At 42.1% G+C, this 20,814-nt stretch overlaps 1 protein-coding gene and 1 pseudogene across 4 annotated transcripts in view; one reads left to right on the top strand and one right to left on the bottom strand.

Annotated features, from left to right (window-relative positions):
- Positions 1-561: 561 nt before the first annotated feature.
- The window catches only part of LOC119171479 (tumor protein p63-regulated gene 1-like protein), a 54,791-nt gene continuing 34,538 nt past the window's right edge, over positions 562-20,814 (bottom strand). For all 4 annotated transcript variants that reach the window (XM_075890284.1, XM_037422283.2, XM_075890283.1 and 1 more), the window contains one exon: positions 562-20,455. In XM_075890284.1, coding sequence (XP_075746399.1) covers positions 20,162-20,455 — 294 coding nt within the window. In that variant the 3' untranslated portion in view covers positions 562-20,161. The remainder of the gene's footprint in view (positions 20,456-20,814) is intronic.
- On the top strand, positions 5,067-5,801 carry LOC119171465 (uncharacterized; annotated as a pseudogene).

Genomic DNA, 20,814 nt, shown 5'->3' with positions numbered 1-20,814 from the left:
CACATACCCGCCCTTGTGTGTGTGCCACTGCTTAGCCGGAAGTGTTTGACAACACGCGAAGAGTTGTGACATTACTCATGTCTTGACCAGCGTGTCGTATTCGTCAAACTATCTTGCCATCCCATATGGTAATTTTGGTTCATGCCAAGAAGGTGATCACGAGAGCACCCAAACGTAAGCGCCTCGAAAGACAGACAGACGGACAGACAGACAGACAGAAATGCTGAAAGAACATGTAGTTCGCCAAAGAATGCTTCGCATTTGATAACTTGTGGTAGTTTCTAGAAGCACCTAAACAAACTGAGCAAGGAAACCTGCAGAAATGACAAGCCCTCGGCTTGAAAATCTGAGGGAATGGCAGTATCTCTGTGTGATCAAAATAAGCAGGCAAGCCCAACGCTGGACTTCTTCCTGTCTTGCGCTTGAGCACAAGCTTTGGTCCTCTGAGCAGCACAGGAAAAAAGGTTCTATACATCGCATCTCCAGCTAACCTTCTTGTAGGAGATGTACAGTTGGGTGCCCGATCACAAAAATGGTACACTATGAAGCGAAAGCACATGGTCCGCTCAAAATAAGTTTATTTCTCTCAGAATAAAAACAATAGATAATGGCAAGAACTAGAGATTTATGTAACCACACTTCAAAAAAAAACAATGGTATAAATAACATCATTTGGATAATAATATTAGATATGCTCTCTGTTCAGGGAACTCGGGGGAAATGCGTTCATCCATGCAGGCACTGGAATAAAAGGTTGCACAGTTGAACAGCCATCGCGGCACTGCGATTAAGGCATTGGTATTGACCTGAATCTGCATATGCCAGAAACACAGCACACAAAAGAAAACCCCACTAAAACACGAGCGAGTTCTCGTAGCAAGCCAAGTAATCTGTGAATGCATGAGGAAACTATGGAAGGCAGGAAGACAAACATACAACAGCAAACAAATTCATCTCTACACTACAACATTGACAGGTGCGTTCAAGAGAAACAATCAAAGAAGGAAAAGCGATTAACCGCGAAAGTGTTGATACCACACCTCCTACAGACTTCTGGCATGAGGCCATTAAATACATCAAGAGCACAGTGTTGCTGCAGAGAAGCTCCTTCAGGCAGTTACCATATATCCACTGACCAGTACCAAGGCCCACTCATTCAGCAATAAATGAGCTCTATTAAATACATAGCAAAGAACACTACAGTTGCTCCACAACTACGGCCATTCATAGGTATTGACGTTTTCCATACATAGTGCATGGCCTTTCAGATCTATGACATTTCTTACGGATATCACCATAAATGAACGTAAAGTATGCATTCACAGACAAAACGAAAACTGCACCAAATCCGCCTCTCTTTTTCCTGCATGTGTCTGCATGCCCTACCTTCTTTCAATATGAATCCCTACAGACAAGCACAACTTTCTCTTCACACCAACAGTACCACGTCACACAGATATCTGAATAAACTTAACTGATATACAATGTCAAATGCCAAGTCATTCATCATCTTTGGGATACCAGTATGCAGTGCATGTATTGCTGGAACGTGTCCAGCATACAATGCAAGTCGTGCAAGACATTTGGTCATGTATTAGTTGGCTGTATGAATCATTCCATAATACAATCAAGTGAGGAATATCTGAGCAGTACAAATTTCTTTACATAATAATAGCATGTAAAGTCACTGTTAAACTAAGTCACATAAACTGAGTACCATGTGTTACACTTGATACACATATTTTTGGTAACCAATGCACTTTAGCTTTCATAGTATTGCCTGCTATGTATGAATCAGAGGACAGTGCTGCTCAGGGACAGGTTCATAAAAGGTGCTAGGTTTATACAAGTCACATACCAACGTAATGCACCTTATCCACTTATTCCTCTCAACAGCCCTCCAACAATATGTAAAGCCACTATTACCTGACAAGTATTGCTCTACTCAGCAATTCAGTGTCAAGTGGTCCCTGTGGCACCTTCTATGACTAGAAGCTCCTGTCTCGCATGATTGTGAATAGAATAGCATACCTTTCAAAAAGTGTATGGTCATCAATATCTTGCCCTTCATAAGAGTACCATCAATTTAAAGTGATAAAATATAAGAAAAACAGTAACTGATATGACAAGAACCCATGTGTGTAGGCAAAAATACACAACATAGGCCAAGATATTGGATAAAGCACCAGCAGATGCCACCTTTAAAAACAGCACAAAAGTGGGACACATGGAAAAATTCTGAATCCGACATTGTAAACACGTTCGAGTATCTTTTGGAGACCAATGCCAATGCAACATATAAAAATAGTAGTTTAAAAAGTTTATACTTCATTCACTTTTGTGAAATCGGTCCACCGTTCCAAACAAGTGCCACATGTTAAACTGCAAAGCAAAATGCAAGTATACACTGATATGGTCAGCATTTGAAATGGCCCAAATTTCTACTGAAAACTTAATTATCTGAAACAAAACATTTGCGATGCACAATGATTAATAATGAGCCCACTGTCTGAATGCACCATGACACGGTTATTAGGGCTTTTTAGCTTGTACGTACACTTAGGGCCTTTTAGCTTGTACGTACACTTCTTTTCGTAACCATGTTATCGGACAACGAATAGAAACTGCGCATGCGAGGGTCTTTACGAAACGTAAACCATTATGTAACATAAACTAGCCGCCAGGTAGGCTCTACGTTTGTGGCCCTATCTTACCAATCCACTTTCGTTCGTAGGAACTCATGCTAGCTTACCCGCATTGCAGAGAGTCGAGCCGCTGAGTCAAAGTAAGCGGAAGTGCGAGTGCTTATAACGATAACGTTGTTCCAGCTGGATTACCAAAGCTAGAGGGGCCTAGAACATCGAAGGATGAACGTGTGAGCCCCCGACAGGATGGATAGGCAGCGCCATCTACCAGGGCCAAAATTAACCAGACAATCACAAAACTGTTTTTGCAGAAGCATCGTGCATTCTACATCTGGTGTGAAAACCTTGTAGCGACATCATTACAAATGAGTCACCTTTTAAATCATTTTCACCTCAAAAACATTAGGCATTAATAAAGTTGTTCATGACTGCATGTGCAGAAAGTGTCCAAAGATGCTGTCACCATCATCGCTGTACCCTTGTATTTCATCACCCTTTTTTCCTGCATACGAAGATAATGTGTGCAATCAAAAAAACTCCTTTGATTTTGCCGCAGTAGCGATTCAGTCTTCTGTATGTTAAATACAGTTTAAATGCAGTTATCATCACGATTCCTTTATGTACATACGCAAACTTTTATGTATGAAGAGCTAAAGTTTTGAACAACACATGTTCCAGTTTCCAGTAAACGCAGTTCAGCATTCCGGTAACAGGGTAATGTTAAAAAGCATTCGTACAAGCTAAAAGTTCACATCAATAGCCGATGGCACAAACGCATGCGACATAAAGAGGCAACAGCACCAACATATACGAAATTCAAAATTGCATATTGTGATGACAAGATCACTCTCACAAGAGTGCTATTAAGAATCTCGGCTATGTGGCTTTCAGTTAGTGTGCCTTAAAAAATATAACAGAACATAATATAATGCTGGAAATGCGTAAATTTCTCTGAAGATGCAATATATATATATATATATATATAGATCACAGTAATAGCACTTTATGTCACCTGTGAAGCTTGCTGAGAGCTCAGTGAATACAAAATATGACTCTATAAAACAAATATCCAACTAACCTTCAGCTATTAGCAATATCGTGGGACAGCTGAAAGTGATGTACAATTAAAACATGGTGCTCAACATAAAATTATTGACTCCTGAAGTTTTGTCACAGACTTAGTATTACAGATGCAACTACACTGCTGCATTTTGTTTTAATACTCGTCCTAATAATCAATAGAAAACAAGTTTGCATAGGAGATGAGTACATAACAAAAGAACTTTAAAAGAATGAATTAATTTTATGTCCCAACTAAATTTTCATTTGACAGAAATCGACCTAAGAGAAACAATCCTATGACTGCCCTGCTCACATCTAATCAACTGATCAAATCCTGCAATGAACAAATCCTGCTATATATTATCAGTATTTGTTTTCTTTTAGATGACGGATAAAATTACGGGTGCTTTGAGATGAGATTACAAAATGGCACTATCTGTACAGATTTCAAATGATGATTAGCTCAAGCTCATTTGGAATGGACATGATAGGCTGTAATAGCAGAAAGATGCCGTGATCTGAGACGACTCTTGCTTGATTTTTCTGAGTGGAATTTGAGACTGTGAACGCTTGGTTCATCTGACTGGCAGCAAGGGCCAGGCTACACAAGAAACCAGACTACACACACCAGAAAAGCATCAAGGATTTAAAGTCACAAAAGAAATGTTAGGATCTAAAGGTGCAATGACACAGAATTACATTCATACGATACATTGAAACCTCTACATAAGAAATTCACATAAAATGCATTATCAACTATACCAAAGTTATTGAAGAAGAGTCTTGGCAACAATTCAGTGTTGCAAATATACATTTAAAACAGATTTTTGGTCATAACCATGTGTTGTCCATGTCAGATATGGCTTCATTTTAATGTTTGACTGAACATATGTACATCAGATAAGTTTCACATTAAATACAAAAATAACGTAGTCAAGTAACTAGAACTCAGATACGACGACGTGCAGAGCCAAATGCTTTCTGTGAAGGATATATGAACACCATGAGCTAGATATGCAAGTGCCCCCCACCCCACAAATTCATCAGCACTTACCGTAAAATACCAATCAAATGCCCCCACTCGTGTAAGCGCCCCCCTTATATCCCATTAAGATTTCCTATTTTCGATCTCTATTGAGCAAGCCCCCCCCCCTCACATCAGCCCGGCACTCTCTGCCGACTAACCGCGAACTGCTGAAACCGAAACCGCGCCAATGACTACACTCTTGCCTAATCCGAAATCCAATCCTAAAATTGGTCATCTGACCACATTGACCACAGTCACTGGTATTGGCGCGACGCTTGCCATTTTATTATTACCGTTTGCAGGTTCTGAACGTGACACCGGCGACTTCGGACATGCATTCTTACACAGTTAAAAAAAAATGAAGTCGTTCAATGGCATTGCCAGGCCAGAAGAAATGTACACGCAACAGCTCGCCAATTCAGTATTGACAGAAAGAGAGTCCGCAAGAGGGACAAGAAGTTTGAGAGCTTACTGCAACATAACTTTAGAATGGCCAAGCTTCGGCGCAAGTTGAGCAACGGAGCGCCCAGTGTTCAGTGAGGAAGTAAACGACACTCTTTTCGAGTTCCTCGGGCGGAAAAGGAGCACTGCACGTTCTGTTAGTAATAGACTTCTCTCAGAAGAGGCTGTCAGAATATCCCACAGCTTGCAGCTAGAAAATTTTGCTGCGTCAAGACAATATATTTAGAGAGGGAAGCAGCGGTTTGGCACAACAATGCGCCATCCACAAACGAGAGCCAGAAGATGCCGGAAAATTTCTCGGAGGCAGCAAAGGCATTTCGCTCTGCTGTTAATAGCCTGCGAGCACGCCACGACTACACACCATCCAACATTTGTAATATAGACAGACGATGGTCCAAATGGACTCACTGGCGAGCAGGACAAACAACCTGGTTGGGGTGAGCACCGTGCACATTGGCAATACTGGCTGCGTCCGCAGGGGCTTCGCGGTTGCATTGGCAGCATGCACAAGCGGCCACAAACTACTAGCTTTTATCGTTCTTAAGGAACCAAGTGGAAAGATACCAACCCAAGTGTTCATGAGCCTTCGTATACCAGGTGAGTGACAAAGTTTGTGGATTGGGAATTTTTCTTTTCATTTTCACAAGAGAAATTAACAATTAGGAAAATGTGTTCAACTACAGCGACCTTAGTTGACAGGACTTTTTTTTTTAGCCATTGTTCGCGTCACGGCATCGAAAAATAATTGGACGGCGTCAAACAAACTGCAGAAGTGGCTGGCAAGAGTGTGGGGGCCTAACAGCGATGATGTGCGGCAGCTACTTGTGCGGAATCAGACACCTATCCACAAGACTCAGGCAGCGAAAAACGCAATAGCGGAACGTGACCGAGACGTTGTGTATCTGCCTGCGAGCTGCACAAGCCTACTGCAGCCAGCTGACGTCTTTTGGAACAGGCCATTCAAGGCGAACCTTCAGCGTTCTTGGGAGATGTTCACGAGGAAAGATGAGAGAACACCGAAAGGCAATCTGTGGAAGCCACCACGACAGGACGCCCTTAACTTTGTGTCTGAGGCTTGAGCCGCTGTGGCTGCAGAGATAGTCGTGCGCTCGTTTAAGGGGTGCGGAATTTACAACACACTCAACAGCTTCGGGGATGACGAGCTGCATGACTGCCTGCCCGACATCGGCGCCGTGGCACCCGAGCATCCTGATGACTAGCAATACGAATGCCTAGACTTGGTTTTCGGCTCTAAATCCAAAGAATCATTTGATGGTTTTGAGAGTGATTTAATGAGAACGATTGCCGCTGATAAAGCTTTTTGGTTTCAATGCGTTGCATTTACTTTCTGCAGAAGGGGGCGTTCGGCTACCATCTTTGATTTCAGGGCAGCTCCCAGCAAGAGCCCCCTCCTTAACATTACTATATTATCCCTGCGTTGAGGGGGGGGGCACTTCATCGGTATTTTATGGTTGTCATGTCTCTTTTCGTATCATATTTTTTTCATGCTGTACCCAGTAATTAAATTGCACCAACAAGCTGAAGACCAGACCCCTATGAAATCAACTAATGAACAGGTAAAAAACGACCTTACAAAGATCTATTACAAAGCTGTCAGATGTGCCGCTACAGACATACTTTGGCAGAAACATCTACACAAATTTGATTAGGCCAGACTTCCTTGAAGAACACTTCAGCAACTACACTCAAACCTGATTGAAAGAAACATACATCTGCCACAAAAATACTTTGTTACATTAGACAATCCATTATAAACAATTATCTGTAGCACTGTATCTATGGCAAGGCTATTGGTGACTTATTTCGTTATAACCCATAATTCATTATAGTCCACTCCATTATATCCAGGTTTGAGTGTATTGAGAATATTAAACAAACAAAAGTGACACATGCAGCACACATTGACAATTACACACAAAGTATAATGTAGTGCTGTGTATTGCTGGCCTTGCACCAAGGGCACTTCATAGATTCTGCATGCCAGATGACCAAACAGCAGCTTGACAAAAATGGTTTAGAGGCAAATTGTTTTTACAGCTTTGTAAGCAACTAGTCAAGTAAGACAGTTCATTATGTCAGACTGCATAGCTTCCACATGCAAATCTTCAAACACAAAAAACATGGCTTTGAATTGATTCCACTGCCAAAATTACAGTTGAATGTAAAAAAACCCTTCACACAGTTTAATTGAAAAAACACAACAGCATTTCTATTACTATGCATCTTTAGTAAGAACAAAATAGGCATAGCATACATAAAGCTTGGCTCATAATCAGAACAAACATAGGAACTAAATTACTTTGGTGTGCCATAGACAGTGGGAATATTGCAATCTTTTTTCACATTAACCAGTCCTGATGAAATAGTGGAATGTCAATGGAAATGTGTGCTACAATACAACGGAGCAATGTACTGTTTCAGCTGACATATGAATCTTGATCAACATTACACCAGCAATTATGCATGCTATTTAGCTGGGGAAAAAACCATGTAGCCGCTCATACTTGAATATAACAGTTATAATCTGGCACTTTATTCAATTAACCACCAAAGCAATAGACAGCATAGTAAAGTGATATGTTGAATATATAAGCTCGTGGTTTCCGAAATTCTTGTGATGTCGCTTAATTTGCTTTTCATTCTATACTTTGAAGAATAATATTCTTCTAAAAACACATAAGGCAAGTAGCAATAACGACAAAAAATTACAGCAATTTGAACAAATTTATGACAGTATTTATAGTTTCCTATGTCCTCAATTTTTAATACCTCATAGGTGTTTGCAAAAAAAAAGGAAACATTAACACCATAACTTCTCCAGCAAGCGCTGCCCCCATGGTGAAGGATAATTCGTTAAGATTTGATTTAGACAGAGCCCTGCTCAGTCGAGCATTAAAATTCAACATCACAGTGGAAGACCTAATAAATAGAATGCCCACCCGTGCTTGTAATTAACTGCTTCATTAAATATACATGGATTCACTGTTTCAGTTTGCTCTTGTTAGGCGAATAAAAACAGTTAAAGTGATGGGTGGAGAGGAGCAGTCACATATTTTGCATCTCCCGAAGATGAGACGGGGGGGGGGGCACTTGTTACGGTAGGGGGGCTTGCTCCAAATTTTAGGGTAAGCAAATAAGATGTACATCATCTCACAACAGATGAACAGCCACATTTGTCGTAGCTTCTGCAGTTCCCTCATGGTACATTTGCACGCGGTGATTTTTAAATGATATGCCCAACCTCTCACACGTAGTTACGCCTCAGGAGTAATATGACCTTGTGACGGACATTCAAGGGTGAAATGAAGCTCTGCTGGTTTAAGCTCTCACAATATCATGAAAACTATGCTTGTCAGCAATCAACACAATTGAAGTAATGTTGCAGAGCATATTATGGTGCTGATATACGATGCTGATATGGAAAATGATTTATTTCACAGAGCCTACTTTAATAAGAAAAGCTGGCTGCAGTCAGTGCACCCCCTTTTGGTGGTAGCTGCACATCTTAACTGTGCTGCAAAAGACCTGCATTTTAGAGTTTACATGCACAAACTTTGTTGATGATGATGATATGTGTGGTTTAATGTCCCAAAACCACCATATGATTATGAGAGACGCCAAAGTGGAGGGATCCGAAAGTTTCGACCACCTGGGGTTCTTTAACAAGCACCCATATCTGAGCACACGCACAAACCTTGTGGCAGCAATGAGTGGTACAGTTACGGGGCAAAACACAATACAAGGAATGGGGACCAAAGTCTCACAAAGATATTTGCGTGGTCCACAAGCATTATGAAGATGTTTGTGTGTTTGAAATAAGTGAAGCCGGTGCTATTGCAGGAAACAGTGCCTCCTTTTCCAGCTTTTCATATGCAGGGTTGGCTGATGCAGAGTTAATAAGCCATAACAAAGACAACAGTCCAGGTAAGATTAAATCGCAGTTGTTTCCAAGTTTTCTCATGAACCCTAGGTCATATACAGCAGTGCACCGTTTTTCCTCGAATATGCGTTAGTGTTCCATTCACAATGATTTCTAAGTCCATTTGTCAGTTGCATTCATTGCTTGTCTCCCTTCTTGCCCTCTGTGTTTGCGTGCTTTTCCCCTTATAAGTATGTACTAGCAAGCACAAGCAATAAAAAGGTTACAATGACTCTATTCCACCTTTTTATCTCCATGTTTTTTGAAGTAACCTGCTTTACAATAAGGTTAAACAACACCGATCAGCCTAGTCTAGTAACTCATTGTACCATTAATTCTCATAGACTCTTTTAAACCAAGATATTTGGTGTTCTTTGATGAAAGGAGTGACCTGACATCTGGTGTCGAGAAAGGAACATCTTCATTACTATGGGCCAGCTGCATCCATTATTCGAACATGACAATGTGCATGTGCAGCATCAATGAAACCATCAAGTTCTCAGTTTCTAGGAGCAGCCTTTTACAAACGTCAAGGACAACAACAGCACCAACTCTCGAAAGGTAATAATTTCGCCCTTTGCAAATGCAGCCCCAGAATACATTGCAAAAGAAGTTATTGAAAATAAAATCAGCAGGGCTATGCAAAGTTAAGAGTGCAAGAATTTGTATACACTGCACGATGCCACAGAAATGCTGGGGTTAGCCTGAGAGAGAGAAAAAATTGGCGGTTTGCTGAAGGCTGATATATATAACCCACTCTTTAAAGAATGAATGCCCGAACATTGCCACATGCTGCAAAGTAATCAAAGCCGCAGAGAACAGATGGCTGATTGGAAACAGCTATAAAACCACAGCCAAGAAACATTCTTGCTCACACAATCCACAGCTTCCAATATATGGAGCTCTTGAAGAGACACTGAAGTGAAACAGTATGTCAGTTTAGATGGTGTAGTGTCCCTTAATCCCTGTAATGTCGTTAGTTTTTTCACTGTATGTCCACCTATATAAAAAAATCAGTGCCAGTGTTTCATTTCTCATTCCTTCTGATGAGCCAGCCAATGATAAAATAAATAAGCTTAGAGCTAAGCCTTATGTTTCTTGTATTTCAGTTCATATCTGTGAAGACTGCAATATTGTACTGTTTATATTTTCACTTTTCCTGTTGCTTTTGAATAGCTCTGCAATAAACATTGTGCATTAAATAATGAAGTTGACAGCTGCAATTAAATTAGCATTTATCCATGTCTGCTTATCTGATGTCTACTTCGTTAAATGTCAATGCTTTGCTGGGTGCTTTAACAATGAACCTTCAACAACCAGCCAAGTTCACAAGTACTGGTCATTTGCGGTATCACAGCGACAATCACACAGGCTGCTTATGCCACAACCTTCCAATAACGACGATACACGACAGCCACTAAAATGCTACCCAGCAATAATTAAGAGCCTGATATAAAAGGCCTGAAATTTTACACAACCCTCATTACAGCTCCAAAACGGAGCTAATACAGAAAGCATGTGATGACCGATGCTCTTGAAACATACTTGTTGAACACTGCAACGAAAACCTTCAGCACGCATCCACCCAAGTCGTCACAGTGCACAATCAAACCATGTGCTATGTCCCCCATCCACTGGAATGACAGCCAGCTTAGTGCTACTAGCTCAAGTCCTCTCATTCCCACTAATTAAAAGCCACAGTGACATGAACGGCAGGGAAATTTTATACGGCCCAGACTTCTATGTACAACATTATAAATGGATGCCCAATAAATGTCTACCACAACACCCGCCTAAACATTCAAAGCTCTCTGCAGCACTTTTTGAACTTGGAAAATTCTGCCAATTTGTAGTTAAAAATTTATCTGAGCGTGTCAGACGAAATCAGTGGGTTGCACACAGCAGGAAATTTATGATTAAGTGTTAACAACATCCGAAAATTGCTTCTGCTTTCTTTAATTCACACATCGCTGTCTTGCCATTCCTTCCTGCACCACAACCTTTTTACGAGTCTTTGTAAATTGAACAACAGAGGCAAGCTCTAACATGCTTTTCCCCAAAAGAGGGACCAGTTAAGTCCAGTCTTGCGACACCTCTCTTTTATCTAGATGCAATATTTCAAAGGGCCATGAACCATCCCTCGGGCTTGGTGACCAAACACATCTTGTGAATAGCAGACATTGCTATAAACAACTCGGCCAAACCTTGCAGTCGTACACTCAAACCTCATTATAACGAACCTAGATATAATGAAATATTCGTTATAGTAAAGCAAATGAAAAATAGTCTCTCAATAGATATAGTACCTTTATAAGGAATATACCTTTATAACAAATTTTCGGATATAACAAGCTTATTTTCATGTAATATTCAACTTTGTTATATCGAGGTTTGAGTGTACCCAGCAAAAAGAGCTTGCTAGCGAAACACGAAGTTGCCATTTTCTTAGATGCCCACTCGTCACGCAGAGGCCCGTCCTTACTCACTTCTTAGCTGCCGGCGCCCGCTGCTTGATATCGAACAGCTGGTAAGGTGCTGCGAACTAGCCGCCGACATAAATCAAGCGTGGCGCTTGGATCCAATGCACTTTTTCCCACTGGGAGTTGCCACATGCCAACACCGCTCTCTTCGCTCTGCTCATATTAAACGATAGCCTCGCAAGCGCAAACAGGAATCACAACAGGGGAGAGCGACTGCGTTTTACCACACATGCTCAAAGTCATGATACACAATGACAACACTTGTTTGCTGTATGCCATCCCATCTCGCCTAAAGAGATACTGAAGCTAAACGATCACATCGTTTAGATTGATAAACTGTATTCAGCGAACACTAGTGTCGTAAGTTTCTCCAACATAAAATCATTATTAGAGAAGAGAGTTGAGGTTGAAGTATCACTTTTAAATTTTGCGCCGAACTCTCTGCCCATAATGTCTCCGATTTCGAAATGTGTTTTTCGTAATCTCGCGACATTGTCTCGATGAGATTTTCTGAAAATTCATATGTTAGGTCTATGGCCCCCACAGATGGCTATGTATCTCCTTTTCACCAATCAGGAACTACATAAGACAAAGCAGACTTTATGAAAATTTATGATGTCACAACGTTTTGCGGGAAAATCAAGGTGGCGTCTCCATTAACCGTCGACTTGTGGTAAGAGTGGTGTTTTCGGGACTTTGGACTTTATTAATACGAAAAAAACTATGTTTTTTTTTTTAAGTGTCTCATATAATAGTTTCTGGGGCCCAGAACTCCAATACAATGATGAGGAATGGCATAGTGCAGGGCACTGGAAAATTTAAGCAATCGGCTGTGATTTAACATGCACTGACATCACACAGTGCATGGGCCTCTACCATTTTGTTTCCATCAAAATGTGACCACTGTGGACAGGATCAAACCTGTAACCTTCAGGTCAGCAGCCTAGCACTGCAACCACTGATCCACCCTGGCTGACATTCTTTCCTGCTTCCCATCCAACATGCTCGTCGAGGCAAGATAAAAAAGAAAGCATTTGAAGTGCATGACAAACCCCTGCAACTTTGCAGGTTTCTGACATATCTGAAAATATTTTGCCTTAATCAACTGATCAGGCCATACTAAACTCTAATACGGAGGTCATTCCATAATTACTTGGCAAGATGGCTCATGACTCCCTCTACAAATGAAGACAAGGCACTCCCTGCCAAACTGCATATCATTAGGACACTGGCTGGAGCAGAAACACTTGTTTTCTGTCATTGGCATTTACCTAAAAACAAAAACTAGAAATGCCCGGTCTTTGTGATAACCACCGACTATTCCCATACCATGGGATGAACTAGCCGATACATTTCCATTTTTTATGTTTAAAGGGACACTAAAGTCAAATAACAATTTACGTCAGTGTGAAATCTCAATGTATGACAACATCTAAAACGACAATATTATCACCAACAGTGCCCTATTTACCGAGAAATTAAGATAAATGCAAAAGAACACATGCGCCACAGTAGGACATTTTCAAAATTATTCCGATGACATCAGACGCCTACAATTAATCATTAGTAATTGATACAGTTGCATTAAATAAAAAACCTTACGCGCAACAATTGATTTAATAAAATGGTGCTTGTTCGTTTATTTTAGATTCATGTAAAAAAAACGCCGGACTTTACTCCGGGAAATTGTGCGAGTGGTTCAAAAAATCAATTTTCGCGTGATGGCACAGGACCGGTGATGCCATCTAGCGGGGCGTACTTGAACTAAAGAATGTCTGCAATCTTGAAGTTAATGACGAGAAATCGATCAATGGCCAATATTGCTGCTCTGGCTCCCGCTGCTTTTCGTCTGCTACAACTAATGCAGTAAAGCCGGGCAACGTTGTGCACGGCAACAGTGACATGAGTAGGTCCGGCCAGTCCGCTTCTTGAGACTGGTAATTTGAAGTGGGCCAACTCGATGCGGACCAATAAAACATGATTTTATTTCAAAATAGGCCTTTCCTTGGCACAAAAGTAACACTGCGAGGATTCTGGACCGCTATTTTACCAATCAATGTCAACTTAATAGTTGTCTTTAGTGTCCCTTTAACACATAAAGCAATTTTTATCACTGCATGGCAGATTGCATGCGAGGAACCTTTACAAACCTTCCTTAGTGAACAGAACTCCGGTCACGTATACTCTTGCTCTCCAAGAAGTCCTATTTAAAAAGATTCTACTGCAGTGAACAGTGAGACTTCCCGCCTGTGGCCTAAATATGGCACTCATATTTTATAAGAGTGCTCATTTCTGACCCACCTAAAATGCATCATAATACTGCGCGGAAGGTCGAGCATTACCACAGCATGAATGTCAAGAGTAAACTGTATCACGAACATTTAAAGAACGATTACAGTTTGCAAGATAGGAAACATCAAACCCTCAAACACAGGAAAGCATCGACAATACATCATTTCAATACCGGCGGCATAAGCAAAACGCAAGCCGCATGCCTCGAGACGACGGCAGTACCAAAACCAACAGTCCCATTGGAAGGCAATGCAAGGTTCTTTCATCGACATAGTTGAGGCAGGCATGCACCATCCAGACCTTCCGGCAATAATCACAGCAAATGCACAGGTGACACGAGACACATTCATAGGGGACAAATTGATCTTCACTTGATGAGCCATGCACTCCCATAAGTCGTACACGCTTAGCTCGGATAGAATCTCTCAACCTCCTTAATCTGAATATGGGAAGCAGGGCAACGACAAAACGAGCCCAGTAACATAGTGTGAACTGTGAAAATGCCATACTTTTTCTGTGACGCGAGTTTCACAGGCAAACAGCTTTAGGAAGATGACTAGATAATGAGTGACAACTACAAATAGGTAAGTGCACTATGAATACAATGACAAGATCTTGCAGGCTATGGTAACTGTGAACAAGTAAACGCTTCTAACACTAAAGGCATTTGTCCATAAATGGAAAAGAAAACTTTAACACAAGGCATGCTCAACCACAACATGTCTCTAAAATATTAGGTTCCACAATGAGGCTGGAAAAAAAAAAAAAGATAAGTGTATCATGACTTCCATTGTACACATACATTTGAAAAAATTGCTTTGAAAGATGCTCACAAGAACGTTTTACCAGGCATGAAACAAAATAAATTTTGACTAGAGTACTACTATACATAGTAAGATTGCCACAACATTGATGGCTTCTCGCAGAGAGATTATTCTCGTGTACTGACACTTAAATGCAGCTAGCCTCGTCATTAGGCTGACAGTGGCTGAAAAGCACATTAACAACGTTATGGTGACTACACCATCATCCTGAATGTATTTTGAGGGAAATCACCAAGCCCACAGAAACACTATTTCTATACATACATGACATACCCAAGACAGTGGGCAATGACACCAACCACGCTATCAGCAGTCTTCTCATTAAACATTGGTCATCGGCAACATTGCTCCACTGCACGGCAGAATGTGGCAGACGCTCTTTACACTGCCTCAGAGCATGAAACTTTTTCAACATTGCAACACATAGCAGAAGTGCCTGTCCACTATCATGATAAGTCAGTGACCTAAGGGAGAACTGATGAAAAATTTTGAAGCCCACATAACTTGCGTGATCAATTTGCCTGGACGCGCACATTGTCAAGAAAATATGTATCATAAATATACTGAAGAGCATCAAGTTTCAAAAGTGAACTACGCAACCGTACGTAAAATATATTTCTTGACAACATCGCCATCAATTTGCTGGAAAGTAATACTAAACTAACGCCAGCCACCTGCATTTAGTCTCTCTGAAACTCTGCACTCACAGCCTAGTCTACATCATCCCTGAACGAAAATACGATGATTATGGCGAGAACATTGAAACGTTGAAACACATAACAAAAAGTGCTAAACAGATGCCCATGCGCTCGCACTGGACGTTTGCTTTGTGCGATCATGTGGCCACCTTTCTTCATTTTTAAGCCGTTCTGGACATGCCTTTCTGGGTGCTGTTGAAGCCAAACCTGCTACTGGGCACTATGAACACTGATTCGTGTAACTGACCATTGCATGCTGGAGCAAACGAGGTTGCCAGCCGAGATAATTTAATCATTAGCTACTTATCACAACAAAAATACCATAATCTCTTTGTGTCAGTTTTCTTTCCCAAGCCTTCTCATATGAAATAATTGAGGTATAATGATGCCTGCACATGGAACATTACTGATAGCAAACAATAAAGAGCAGCAATTAGTAGTGTGCATACTATAGGAAACTTGAAAGGGACAATTAAGAATGCCTTTGTCCTCTCCAGAACGAGCAATGCCCTGTGAAATGTACAAATAGGATTGAAAGAAGCGCGAACAATGCGGCACCCTGTTTCCATCGTGATCTGACATTGATAGCAATAAAAAGATGCTAGAGTGATTCTTGATTGTACCACACATCACTCTATTGACTTTTTATTTCCATCTAGGCTACAACCATTTGAAAAGAAATGTGAAATGGCAAATAATGAAAATGCCATAATGAAAATGCCAAATAATGAAATACGTTTTTTTTCAATTACCGCATTTTCGCACGTATAACCCGCAACAAAAACACAAAAATTTCAGTGGCAAACTGGAGGTGCGGATAATACGCTGGGTTTTTTCTATAGTGCCGCTTCACAGCAATGCGTGTTATGCTGGGAAGCCCTTTAACAGTGTAGCGAAAGCTATAGAGGCGGTTTCCGCAAATTCGTGTTGCTCCGCAAGTAGCACGGCAGCTTGCGGCCAATTTTGGTTTCGCTTGCTTGCATCATTGAAGCGTTTAGAAAAACATTTGGGGAGAGACAATTCAATTGTTCAGTGTGAAATCTCACTGTCACACCACGAGTATATTTTTTGGACGTTCACGGCCGCTCAATGACCCTCCACATGTCCCTACGTCACGGACGCCATGTTTACTTTTGGAAAGGGCTTGCCGAAAAGGTGGTGCTGTCTAAGAAAGTTCCACAATAAATAAAGTAAGTTCCATAATAAATAAAGCAGTATTTATTTCAGCAAGGCAAGTGAGATATTATAGTGCCTATAGAAATATTATCAGTAAATTAATGTACTACTTTTTGACGCGGTTGCAGGCATGCATTTCTGTTCTGTTGTTTCCAGGGTGCTGTTTCAGTGTACTAGAAGGCGTAGTGCTGTCAAGTTGTCGCCGAGTGTGAGCGCTCTTTACCTCGCTGATACTGCTAGTTCTCCACATCCCGACCCGTTCGCCAAGCCTAAGTCGATCTGTTCTGTTACCATGAGTAGCGTACGGTGGCAGGCCTTCACGACACAGTAAAAGCTTAAGATCATCGCCGTCGCCGAGGAATTCGGAAATCGCGAAGCGGGAAGACGGCACGATGTGGACGAGTCCTGCGTGCGACTGTGGAGAAAGGAGAAAGAGAGCCTACAAGCCGTGCACTGCGACCGTAGGTCATTTCGTGGCCCCAAGACCGGTGCCCACCCTGAGCTGGAGGCGGAGCTAGTAATGTTCATCGAAGATGTGAGAAGCAGGGGTCACGCCATATCGACCGAGACAGCCCAAGTGGAAGCGCGGCGACTTTCGAGGGACCTAGGCCTACCTGACGAGTTCCGTGCGAGCCGCGGATGGCTGCACCGCTTTATGAAGCGGCAAGGGCTCTCAATCAGACGGCGGACTACAATATGTCAACGCTTGCTGCCTTCTAATAAGGAGAAGCTGCTCAAGTACCAGAGATATGTAATTGGCCTGCGAAAGCAGCACAATTACATTTTCTCGCAAATCGGCAATGCTGATGAAATTCCTGTTTATTTTGAAATGCCGTTGGACACAACGATTAAGAAGATGGGCAGCAGTTCGATGAGCGTGCTGACCGGCGGTAACACAAAACTGCGCATCACAGTCTTGCTTTGTGCCCTCACCGACGGCACGCAACTGCGACCGTACGTCATCTTGAAAAGGAAAACTCTACCAAAGGTTCATTTGCCTTCCAGTGTGATGGCGCGCGCACACGAGAACGCGTGGATGAACAGTGACTTGTTCGTAGACTGGATCAAGACGGTATGGGAGAAGAGGCCCGGTGCGATGCTCGCAAAGAGGTCCATGCTCGTTCTTGACTCGTTCCGCGGCCACACAACTGAGGAAGTGAAGGACCGCCTTTCACGCAACAGCACCGACTTAGTTGTTATACCCGGTGGAATGACGTCGATGTTGCCGCCTCTAAATGTGTCGCTGTTGCCGCCTCTAAAAGCGCATGTCAAGCGCTATTACGCCGAGTGGCTGGCCGAAGGCTGCTACGACTTGACGCCGACAGGACGAGTCCGAAGGCCTGATATTGCCCTATTCTGCAAGTGGATTGTCGAGGCATGGAAGGCCATTCTAGGTGAGATGGTGTGAAAACGTTTCAAGAAATGCTGCATCACAAACAACATGGATGGAACTGAAGATGGCCTTGTGCATAATAGTGAGGACTGCGGCTCAAGTGATAGCTCTAGCGAGAGCAGCGACGGTGAGTGAATTGTGACTGGCCTTGCAGACAGCGTATTCTGCTTGCTAAATAAAGCTTTTTCTGTCCACATATGTGCTATCTTGCTTGAGCAGTAGCTTTTGTACAGCCTTTCCTGTATATCAAATGTGCGGGCAATACGCGAGGATTTTTTTTTTCTTTCTCAGTGAGCTGAAAGTGACGGTGCAAATTTTATGCAGGGGCGGGTTATACGCGCAAAAATACAGTACCACAGTCCTCTGGCATAGCATCAATTCACACAACCCTGCCTGTAACGACACAAGCTACTTTTCATTAGCCGAATTAGGTTCACTCAACCGTCAATCAGAGAACTCAGAAATCAGAGAAATGAGAAGTGGCTTCGCAAATGATAACACGTGCACGGTACACGGCAGTTCCCGCTTTTTCAATAATAAAAAGAAACACAACCTGAAGGTAATCACTCGGGCCGACGTGGGCAGAGCAGTTTTAGTCATTTCCATCACACAAAATTTTCACCTAAACTTCCATCATCGAATCATTGCTACCACTTTAGCCTCAATTAGACCACGCTTGATACGTACAGATTCCACAGCAAGTTCCACATATCTATATGCTTCAGTCTGTTTAGATTTTAACATGGATGTATTCAAACTAGCCTTGTGTGAATATTTAAATGCTTGAAATATTCGAATAAAGCTCAGTGTTCAAACTTGCTTCAAATTAAATTTAATTTATTAAAAACTTAAAAGTATTATGGTAAGTAAACGAACAGGTGTATCTTCCATGTGTAACCTCAGTAAAAGTGGTTTCACTGAAGTGGGGGGGGGGGAGGGGGTGCTGAACTGTGAAAGCATGTATTTGAATGTATATTAATCTGCAAGTAACTTCTTGTAAAGATGGTTTCACTGCAATAAAAAAGTGCCAAGCCATGAAAGCACCTATTAATTGGAAATGCACACTGCTGCAAAGTCCTTAATTCAAGATTAAATTAATATATCACCCTTACATTTAAGAGCTAGTTATATCGGCTTATATGCTCCAAGTATAGTGAATATTAAAAAGATCCACATTTTACAGGTTATCACTTGCATTCTACCAAAAGTGAAATCCAGCTACTACTTAAAGTTATTTACCCTTTCTTTGAACAAAAAAAAAAGGCCATTTGCACAGGCCTCATTTCAGTTTTAAAAATTTATATAGTGTGCAAGTTACGTCGTTACAAGTATGCCCATTTTCTTTTATAACATGTGGCATTTACTATACGAATCCAATTCGAAATTATTCGACCGAAATCGCTATTCATTTCGACTTCGCTTTGAACCTAAAATTCACTATTCGCACAAGCCTAATCTCCACATCTTCCCATGTAGACGGGTAATTCAAAGGGACTGCAAGACGACTATCATCCCTTTCACAGTCCAGCACACACATAAAACTCTTGCCGATGGTCCCCACTGGTTGATCCCATTCCTTTTGCGAAGGGCACTTGAAATCCTCGAGTTGTCAAGACACCAAGTCAGAGAGAATCGCTGGAGATCACTACTAAATTTTTGTCTACCTGCTCCTACAATCTTGACAATCCTAATGTGGGTTGTTTGATATCCCAGTAGTGATAACTTCTTGTAAACTTCTCAATTTGCAGTAATGAATCAAGAAACTCTGATGGTCAAAGCGTCGATCAGCCCCTGTTCTGCTGTCCTGTCATTGTTTGTTCTTTAAGAACACTGTTGCTAATGTAGTACCAACTGTTCCTTGTCTTCTGTAGAGTTCCTTGCCTTCTGAAAACCTCAGCATGGAGTTTGTTTCACCATCAACAGCTTGAATGTGATCAGAGTTCACTTTCACTGCACAGCTGTTTGGCAAACTGCCCTCAACTGGAGGCCAAACTCAGATGCTCAGATTCCTATGCGGTGTGATGGCTTGACACACAAAGTTCCATTCACACACTCAGCAGCCATTATCCACACCTTCGTTCATGCCGTCGAATGTGATGGCACTGCTCCGCCGGCCACGCAGGCAAAGCAGAGAACGGCCGAGCAGATAAAATGGGCCGAGCTTAGAAGCTGACCTTTCCGCGCGCCTTGAAAAAGCCCAGCTGGGTGGTGTTGTGGAAGGCCGCGGCCACGCCCAGGTAGCTGCACACGACGATGGGCTCATACAGGACGCGGCATGGGGTGCAGCGCACCAGTGACGCAGGAGGAGCCTGTGGGACATCCAGCTGCGTCACTGCCTCGGCCAGGGCGCGCGAGAAGAGGCCCACATCGTGGTGGGAGCTGCCCATCGAGGTGGTTCGCAGGTGGTGCGACGTGAACGTCACCCAGGGAATCTCGCGACACCACGGGTTCCATTCCTGCACCACGAAGAGGAATACAATATGCCACACATACAGTCGCAGGCAAAAGTACAGTGTGGAGAGTGCATTTCTAAGCAGAGAGTCATGACACCTGTCTGGACCACAGAACACAAACACAACCTTTAGTAAACAGAGACAACACTTTTTGCTCTTGTGCACAGCCTGCACCAGTACACAAGGCGTGAAATGGTAAAGGAGTAATTATTTACTGACTGCCTGTAGCAGGACTGAATGCTGTTATTTTATGGTGACCTTTCCAATGCCCTTAACAAAGCCGGTGCCATAAATATTGTTCGTTGAAGCCTTTTAGATTATTGTCAACCTTTGCTACACGAAAGTGACAGAAAGTTGGCAGG

The sequence above is a fragment of the Rhipicephalus microplus genome, chromosome 3 (assembly GCF_043290135.1).
Source record: "Rhipicephalus microplus isolate Deutch F79 chromosome 3, USDA_Rmic, whole genome shotgun sequence".
In the NCBI taxonomy this organism is placed as follows: Eukaryota; Metazoa; Arthropoda; class Arachnida; order Ixodida; family Ixodidae; genus Rhipicephalus; species Rhipicephalus microplus.
Note: the sequence above shows the minus strand (reverse complement) of the source record. Positions and strands in the feature narration are given on the sequence as shown.